This window comes from Bacillus rossius, chromosome 6, assembly GCF_032445375.1.
Source record: "Bacillus rossius redtenbacheri isolate Brsri chromosome 6, Brsri_v3, whole genome shotgun sequence".
Classification (NCBI taxonomy): domain Eukaryota; kingdom Metazoa; phylum Arthropoda; class Insecta; order Phasmatodea; family Bacillidae; genus Bacillus; species Bacillus rossius.
This window is the reverse complement of record NC_086334.1, coordinates 61465485-61475194: the sequence shown is the minus strand read 5'-3', so window position 1 is coordinate 61475194 and position 9710 is coordinate 61465485. Positions and strand designations below refer to the sequence as shown.

Here is a 9710-nt window from a genome sequence, read left to right as displayed (position 1 = left end):
GCCAACGATCAAATTCTTCCGGGCGACGTCCCAGTTCATTGACCAAAGTTTTCCATATGAATAATAACAGTGAACCATTGTGAAATCGAGCCGTGGTGTTCACAACTACACGTACACTGCTGGAAGCCAGCCTCTCTTTGTCCAGCCAGTGAGCCAGTGAGCCATGTCTACGGGACACTAGGAACATTGGGTGAAGTGCCTTGTTTACATCGTGGAAGCGTTTTGAAGAACTGTGTTTCACGACAGGGACTGTTTGACAGCACTTGTTCAGGCGTTGTGAAGCACAAATTCCTCAATTTTTGGGTCTTTCAACATGGTGACCAAGTGATAAAAAGGAGACCTGAACTCCGTCCCAACATGTCATCTGCTGACAGTTGTTGAGCGAACTAGGATTTTTTTTTGCATTAGTATGTGGACTAGTAGCCGGCAATTTATTTATAGGGCTTTGTAACATTTTGTTTAGCATATTTAACGAGATGGGATTTTGAAGAAAAGCATAGCAATGTTGTTTAGTCTGCTGAAAAGCATAGCAATGTTGTTTAGTCTGCTGTTTTTTTGTTGTTTTTTTTTAGCATAACACACATTGTTCATATCAATTTTAAAACTATATTTCAAAAATTCCTAACACCGAGATTTCTTGCAGCTAGCACGCCGGTAATTTTCACCACGCCATGCTGTTTCCATCGCTTTGCCAAAATTAAATCATGCACTACATAATAAATATTAACAAAACATTTATTTAAAAGTAATATTTTGAGGCTTTTACAAAGGTAAAAATAAATAGAATAAAAAACCCTTCAAGTTTTCAATATTAGTAAAAATACAGTAGCTTGAGTACTAAAGTGTCCACCCCCTGCAGCAATGAGGAAGTGACTGATGGCGGGCGCGGTTCTGGTTGCAGACGGCGCTGACGGGCGCTTCGCGGTTCCTGCACTCGTCGCTGGACGGCAGGGCGTACCTGGCCTCGGTGACGGTGCTGCTGCCCGACTCGTGGAGCGACAGCTGCACCCCGCGGCACGTGGTCAGCTCGAGCGGCGAGGCGCCGGACCTGACCGTGGGGCCCGCACACCCCATCTTCGGCCAGGAGCCGTGGACCCAGCAGTCGCGCGGCTGCGGGCGGCCGGGTGACATGGTGCACCTCAGCTACGAGCGGCTCAGGGACGTCTCCGGCCTGGGTGCGTCTCCCTTACACCACGACCCTCGCGTTATCGCGCCCCCGAGCCTGCAGTAATCCACACTAATAAAACCAGTCAATGACGCTTGGACGGCGCATACATATTTTTTGTGAAGTGATTCCTTGTAGATGAGTTAACTTTTTAAATACTATTTCACGGTGTAATTTATACGATTCCTGTGATTTTCTTTTAAGCCTTTGAACAAACTACTAGCATCAACCCTTATAAAGTTATGGTTTTGATTTGCCAACAAATTGCTTACCAGAGTGTCTTCAAGGTTAGAACTAAAGTAATGAGTGCATTAGAATGACGGTCTGTATTAGAGAGTCTGCAATCTGTGTGTTAATAGAACATTCTTAGCTGTATTTATATAAAATTGAGGACTTACTTGTGCTTATCTGCAATGTAAAGGGCTCCGGAACATAAGGGAGTTAAGTCAAGAATTTTGCAGATTTGACTATGCCATACCAAATAATATCTTATTTGAACGTTTCAGAAAGAAAAAAAAAAGGGAATTTGGTTGTACATATGACCAGAAGTTATAAAACTAATTGTGATATTTCAGTAATGCTCGTTACACAATGGCACGAAAATGGAGCCGGAGCTCTTGAAACGGAGTATCTACAATGGCACACATGCGGACACGGATAAGTTTGGCAAAGCCCACCTCTTCCTTTTACGTTGCTCCGTGCGACTAGTGGAAGTCGAGTATTTGGCTGCGGTGGTAGCCACGTGTGTTTCTGTTCTAAATACGTTGAAATGAGTTTCAAGTACAATAATACCAAGTGTTCTATTATTATTTTGAGTTATCATCTCGAATCTTTACACGTCTTTTAAATTTAATTAATATTTCGCAACCTTAAAATGCAGTCTTCATTTTTTTTTTTGCAAATTTTTGAGCGACTTCACTGTTCCGGAGTCCCCCGTATGCAAGTCATGTTGGAGCCAGTGGCGGATCCAAAATGGGGCACCAGGGGCAGCCCCCCCCCCCCCCCCCCCCCCCGAAAAACCAGTTGTCTGCTACATTAATATTGCCGACAAAAATGATTGTTTCTGAAACCAATAAAATATTTTAATATAATTAATGAATTTCTTGTACAATCATAAAATCTGGTGGTTAGATGTTATGTGTAGTGTGAGTAGATTAAATTACAAATTTATTAATTTTAAGACATTTTTTCTCTGGCTATTCTGAAATCCTAAGGTGAACCTCTGGATTCGCCACTGGTTGGAGCACTGCGAAGTCTCGGCCTAATGGCATGTGATGTCCCCGCAGACCGCCTGCTGGTGCAGCAGTGGGCCAAGTACCGCTACGGAGTGTTCGACGAGGTGGGCTACGTGTCCGACCCAGTCTACCCGCTGTGCCACCAGGGCGACACCAACCACCTGCAGGTGACGGGCTGCTCCGACCTGCCCATCCAGGACACCGGGTGAGCCCTGTGTTCCTCTTTGTCCTCTGCGTGCACTGTGTGGGAAGCCTTCTTGTCACAGACGAGAGAGCCTAAACCCGAAGTTCATGCTTTTTCCCGTATCTTTAATGTACTAGCTGTCCTAACCAAATCAACCGTCCACAATGTTTTAAAGTATTTATAATGCATCTAACCTAACCTAATTGACCATTAGTATCCTTTTATCAACACCACCATATTTATTTACATTAAACAAAAAAAAAAACCGAAGATGCACGATCGAACGTTTGGCTCTCTCGTCTGTGAAAAGATGGCTTCCCGTACAGTGTCCATTGCGTGTTCAGTGTGTGTGAACTGCGTGTCCATTCCGTGTATTCCGTGTCCAGTGTGTGTATTGCGTGTTCATTACGTGTTCGATGTGTGTATTGTGTGTTCTTTTCTTTTGTCGAATGTGCTTTCTTTTTTAAATGTGCTTCCTTCTTTGAATGTTGTTTTAACCTGCGTATTAATGTAAATGGATCGTGTTTTAACTCGCCCGGGGGGGGGGGGGGGGGTGCGACTTTTATAGTAATTAAACGCCTTTTCAACAGAAAGGAAACAATTTATGTGAATTCAGCTTAAAGGCCATACACACACCTAAGGACTGAACCTTGGACAAGACAGGGCGATCGTTGTCGCTGATATGCAGGGCTGTTCGCGAACAAAACTTGATACCACGCACAGTCCGGTGCTGTTCCTTCCCCCCCCCCCCCCTTTCCAACACTGTTTCAAACAAACACTTCTCTGTCTGGAGCCCGGATCTCGGCAAGTGCAAGCAATCCTCCGTTAGTACATTACCTGCTCTGTGGATTCTCTCTTCCGTGCTCCAATGCATCCGTTCACCATTTTGGTTTTCTCGTTGTTCCTCACAAAATAGCTTATGTCAAGGGTAATAGTAGATCTTGTGGAGTGTTGAAAAAACTATTACTATGTGCGGGGTACCATAAAATTACTAATTTTCAAATCGCGATAACCGAAACGTGTCCTTTAATAAGTTCTTTTTTTTCCCCTTGGAAAAAATAAGATGCACAATGTTTAAAACCCTTTGTACCTTTGATGGTATTTTCAACGTTCCACCATGAAAAATGTTTATTTCTAGAATAGCTTGAGTGATAGGGCTATTTGTAGAATTTAATGTTTTATTTGTGCTTGTATCTATCCTAGAAAATATGAACTCATTGGACAGATATTTTTAAATGTCAATTTTTATGCTGCAATAAAATTTTAATATATATATAACTTTTAAAATTAAAAAAACTTTTTTTAGAAAATGGGTTGTGCCTGAAATTGAGCTAGATGTATTACTGATCAGTACGGCTCGTCCACAGCAGTCCGAACCTGTGGGCTGTCCGTGTCCTTAACCACATATGAAAGAGGTCACATTGTCGCACGGAAAACTGCGCTGTCTTCAATTGTGATGTCTAATGTCCGAATATACTGATTCCTTAAATAGTCGTCAACAGAGCGCAAAAAATACAGAACGGCCAATTAATTTTTTATGGTTGTTTTATATTTTTTTCATGCAATGTTTTAAATTTATAATTGACTTGTGAAAAGTGGGGGAAATCAATAATATATATATAGGTATTTATTCTGCAAAGCAGAAGTAAATTCTAACAAATTAATTATAAGTTCTACGCTAAAAGAATTTGTGTGTTCGGACTTCTTGGCTTCCTGTTTTTACCACACTGTAGTTATTTTCTGTTTTAAACGGGAACCAGAAATGGGAAATATAACGAGTGCTCATCTCTGCTACCAAAGGACACGGATAGAGACAAAAAATTGGTTGTCTGTAAAGTCGGTTTACGGACGATAGTTTAACGTGACAACGTCATAACTAAACATTGATGAAATGATTGCATACTTTTATGAATAAAAATGAATAATTTTTATTGAATCATCACTATTTTTTATAGCTACAAAGAAGAAGTGAAATGAAATCTACAATTTAATTGATAAATTTACTTTTATTTGCACTCATTAATTCAAATTGTATATTACTTTAACGAAGAGATTTTAACTATAACTTTTATACATGTTTGCTATTTAACTTCTTCCAATCTGTGTTATTCTGTTAAGGATAGGACCGCGATAGGAAAATTAGGAAAAGAATGGGAGTGTCTCAAGTTTAATGTGCCTCGAAAAAGTCAAATGGATGGTCGAGTTGAAGAGATAGATGCGGCGCAAGCGTACAATGATCGTAACGGGACAATGTGCTTTACGGGACACTTTTTCGTGCGTGCAGCCGGCGTTCATCGATTTGTTGGACGTTGTCACGTCAGAAAAGTTCAGGTGGACCAATGTACTCAGCCCGGAGAGATTGGGACGGTCGCACACAGTTTGGGAGACGGGGCAGTCTCGTGGCCGCGAGGGTTGAAGAGGTGAAGGGCTGAAGGAGCAGCGCTGTGCCGCAGGGTGTGCGACGGGCCCAGCCTGCGCTACAACGCCAGCCTACTGGTGCACAGCGACGCCACCAGCTCGGTGCTGTTCGCCGCCACGGCGCCGCAGGTGACGCGCTTCTGCGACGCCGGCACACACAACCGCTACGCGCCCACCAAGCAGAACCTGGTGTGCGACCGGCGCAGCGCCATGGACGTCATCCTGCAGCACCCCGACTTCGCCAACAAGTGGGCCTCCGTCTGTTCCCAGGGAAGCCTTCACTTCACACACGAGGGAGCCATGCCCGCAGTTCCCCGAAGTTCATGCTCCGTTCTATCTCATCGTATAAACCGGTGTGGCATTAAATTTGGCGGTCGATTAGGATAGGTTAGCTACATTAAAAATTCTTTAAAACATTGTGGATTGTTGGTTATATTAGGTAAGTATAGCCACAATAAAAATACTGTAAAATCATTTTATGGCTGCTTAGCACAATAACTTTTTATTATGTAGCTATCCAGGGCTAGGAAACCGTTTGCATGATTTCAACAGTATCTTTAACGTAGCTATCCTAACCAAATCAACCGTCCACAATGTTTTAAAGTATTTATAATGTAGCTAACCTAACCTTTTACAATGAACAAAATAAAAGAAACGAAGATGCACGATCAGTCGTTTGGCTCTCTCGTCTGTGAAAAGAAGGCTTCCCTTGTTCTCAGGTTCACAACTATGGTTAGGCATTTGGCTAACTAATGAAACAAAGTAGCTGTATAGAGCCTGGTAGTTGTCTTAGACTTTGCGGGGTCCTGGGCTATTTACTGTTATGGAGGCCGTTCCCTGGAAAACTTGATTAATGTTTTTTTTTCAAACCACATTATTAACCCAACTTGTAACTTAAATTTTGATGATGGTTTTACCAATTTATTTTAGGGTATTTTGATATTCTTTTCTGATAAATTATCCTCAGGTCAGTTTTATAAGTGCTTACGATCAAATTTCTGGAAGAATCGCGTCATTATACGTTGCAGTAAATTCTTGGATTTTTTTTTAAAATATGAAATCATGAATTGAAATAGATATTGACCAGCACATTACTTTACAAGATAATAAAAAAATTTTCTTCTTCCCATTAATGTTCGTATTTTAAACAAAAACTAGGCAAAACAAGTAAAATAATAATTAAAGCACTGGCACGGGCCCCGATAGGCGCGGGGCCTGAGCGATTGCCCGATTCACCCTGCCTGGAGCAGCCCCTTATAAAGTCTTATTCCAGAAGTTTGGTTTATAGCTTGAAAATAACTGTCTACGAGGAATTGTAAAAATTCAATTATGAAGTATTGATAGTTAAAGATGTTAAAAACACACAGCAAGGAATTAATTTTAAATATTACTAAAAATAAAGTTTTTCTATTAAAATATGAAAAATTTGTGTTGGGAGGGGGAGTGTCTTTTCTTATTTTTTCCTTCAATTACATATGAACATGCAAAGATTTAACACACATAATCCATAACTTCTTATTTCCATTGTTTAATTGTTTAAATGACAGTACCTACCTACCTACTTGAAATAATTTAGTTTTATTGAGAACTATATTTCTAACAGGTTAATTTCCTTGTTGTTACATAGCAGTCCTGTGATGATTTTCCCCCTTGATTTAGTAAAACTTTCCAACAGTCACTTGTCACAATAGTTAAGTGAGGAGACTGGGTAATCTTAAAACTTACATTTACAATTATAAAATATATGCAATACTTGTAATTTTTTGATTCCAAACATCTATAAGCATAAATGTAATGACAGATTACGTTCCAAAAAAATACCTAGGCTATATAAAAACATTTTAAATGCATGTTTTACTCATGAAGTTACAATTTTGTTTGCAGTGCCTATTCCAATGAATGTATTTGAATTCATCTAGAATGTCTAATTTTTTTTTGTCCAGAAACACAGAATTTTTTATTTTTGGGAAGAAAAAATCTCTCATTGCAGTTAGTTATTTCTTTAACACTATTATTTGCTCTCTAACTGGAGAATACTAACTTCAGCATTGTTTACTTACAATAACAAAGACTAAAGTAGTAAGAAAATGGCGATAGCCTACTGTTGAAAATAAATGATTTTGCAAACATTTTGTTAGCAGAATCTACTAAACATATTTGTTACGACAGGTTCAGGAAACAGTAATGACTATATTGTGCGTCACTTATTTGTGCAGCGTGGTGGATGAGCTGAAAGTGGCCAACACAACGCCTTCCTTCCACTACAAGCGACGCTCAATAACGAGATACGTGCTCGTAATCGAGGATACCAAGGACATGTATGTTCGGGAGTCTTGGAGCTTCCTCATGTGAGTACGACATGGTGGTGGTCAGAAAGTGTATTGTGTAGTATCAAGGGTCTTGTTTCTTGTGTTTGACTCTGTGTAAATTAAGTACAGCTAAAACTTACGTTACTGTAGGGCCTTCATACTTCAGAGCCCTGCGAACCTCTTTAAGTTTTGATCAATTATGTTGTAGTCTTGAGCAGTCAATGGTTTTTGCTTCTCAAAAGCTTGACGACTTAACTGCTTATTCATACCATCAAGGGCAGGTATGTTTGACGGTCAAGTGACTGCGCAGGCCTACGTCAATAGGTTAAAATAATTTGGAAAGAAGTTCAGGTGAACATTCTCTTTAGCTGAGAAGAATACCTATTCATTGTACAGTTGTGAGAGAAACAAATGAATCTTTGCACACCCAGAGAAACTTTCGGTAACCATAGATCTTCAAGTGACTTAAGCTCTGCACTGCACTTCTTGTCCAATAATAATACAAAAGAGTGGTTTGAAACTGTTGTCAGTCCAGTTTATTTATATCTGCTGTTTTAAACTTCTTAAGGTAAAAGGTATTTCTTATGTGTGTGCAAGAAGTCGGGAAGTGCAAAGTACATTCCTTTACGTTTGTTTAAGATAGTTCATATTTTAGGCAAATGAAATTATGTCTTATAGTTCACAGCAAAGTTTTTATGCTTATTCCTGCTAAATAACATATTTTAGTTATCCTAACCATACAATTTATTATTATTTTTTTTTAATGTTATTAATTTGTTACTTACTGTGAACAGTCTTTAATCTGGAATAGTGTGGTTCTTCACATTAAGTTATTCGTCACTATTTGAGCCGCTCGCATTCAGATATTATTCGGGTGGGTTTGGCTGTTGCCCTCAGCTGCCATGTTGCTGTAATGCACTGTCACAAGGCCATAGCCAGGATTGGGGGAAAGAGGGGGTCCGGTTCATCCATTCTATATTATTTTTGTATGACTAAGTTTGCTTCACAAATTAAATATGAAAGAAAATGCATCGTCACACTAAGAACCCGGGGAATAGTGGAATTTTAGAACCCCAACATTTACACAAAGAAATTTAAGCAATGATTTGGCTTGAGAAAAGAGAACTAAAAATTTAATACATTTTTATAATTATTTATTTAACACTTTGTTCTGAAGTCAATTATTTAAAGAATCCATTAAAACAAGTTAATGTTACTAAATACATGAAGCACTCATGACAGAAATGCTACAAAAACACGTGTGTAACTCGAGTTAAATATAGACAACTTGGAAACACAAGTGTGTGAGGCATGTCGGGCTGTAATGGGGAGGAAATACATTATTGTAGCCCACTAAGGATTAAAAAAAAATATATCCTTCCAAAATAATATCTTTGTAACCTTGTGTTATTCTGTCTCAGCAATTTTTTTTCTCTTTTAAATCCTGTAAGTGAGGGGTCCGGACCCCATGAACCTTCCACTTGGCTAGGTTCCTGTCAGAATTGTTAGTTTGCTAAGATTGAATTGTCACTGTCATTATTCGTTTCAGTACATATAGTTTTTTTCCTAGCAGGTTATTTTCACTTGTGAGGGGCGCAACAACTAAATATCCAAAAGGAAGGGGGGGGGGGGCAATATACCTTTTTATAAAGAATCATCTATCCCACCTATTGAAGGGGGGGAGGGGGGGGGGTTCGGGGGGTCCTCGCCCGGGAAAATTTGTATTTCAAGATGGAAAATGGTGCTGTTTAAGCGGTTTTATTATCTAAAAATTGATTACACAGCACTTTGTTTGCCCCCACTTCGAGGTGTCAGAGGGGGGGCCCTGAGGGTGACGGGCGTGCCGGGGGCTGGCGCAGGTCGGCGCTGCGGAAGTGGGCGGTGCACGACCTGCCCGAGAGCAGCGAGGCGGGCCTGGTGCTGGCGAACGAGACCTCCGCCATCCCGGCCCAGCAGCTGCTGCCCCTGTCCATGCCGGTGGCGCGCGACCTGGTGGCCTCGTCGCTGCCCTACCTGCCCGGCGACTCCCACTCGGCCGGCTGCCTGCAGTGCGGCATCCGCGCCGCGCTCCAGGTCAGTGTGGACAACCACTCTTCACGACCTCTGCTCGTCCCATTTGCTGCTGGTGTTGAGATTTTTCTGGAAATTTTTTTTTGGCTTTGGGGAGAATGTGTGTATGTATAGATCAGCGGTTACCAAAAGGTGTTCCGCGGAACCCTGGTGTTCCGTGGCAGGGACACAGGGGTTCCGTGAGTCAGGACGAATGTCGTATAATGCAGGCACAAATTGTTGTCAAATAACTTTCTTTGAAGGAGTTGGGGTTCAGCCAAAAGAAAAGTCGAATCATTGGGTTCCCTGGCCGAAACGAATTGGGAACCGCCTGGTATAGACACACACAC

The 9710-nt window shown here is 40.9% G+C and overlaps 1 protein-coding gene across 1 annotated transcript in view; it reads left to right on the top strand.

The window, feature by feature from the left end:
* Positions 1 to 9710, top strand: part of LOC134533255 (calcium-activated chloride channel regulator 4-like) — a 271382-nt gene that overhangs the window by 243176 nt on the left and 18496 nt on the right. Inside the window, exons 2-6 of the mRNA XM_063370688.1 lie at positions 902 to 1175; positions 2452 to 2605; positions 5038 to 5250; positions 7219 to 7350; positions 9171 to 9384. Of these exons, the coding sequence (XP_063226758.1) occupies positions 902 to 1175; positions 2452 to 2605; positions 5038 to 5250; positions 7219 to 7350; positions 9171 to 9384 (987 nt within the window). The remainder of the gene's footprint in view (positions 1 to 901; positions 1176 to 2451; positions 2606 to 5037; positions 5251 to 7218; positions 7351 to 9170; positions 9385 to 9710) is intronic.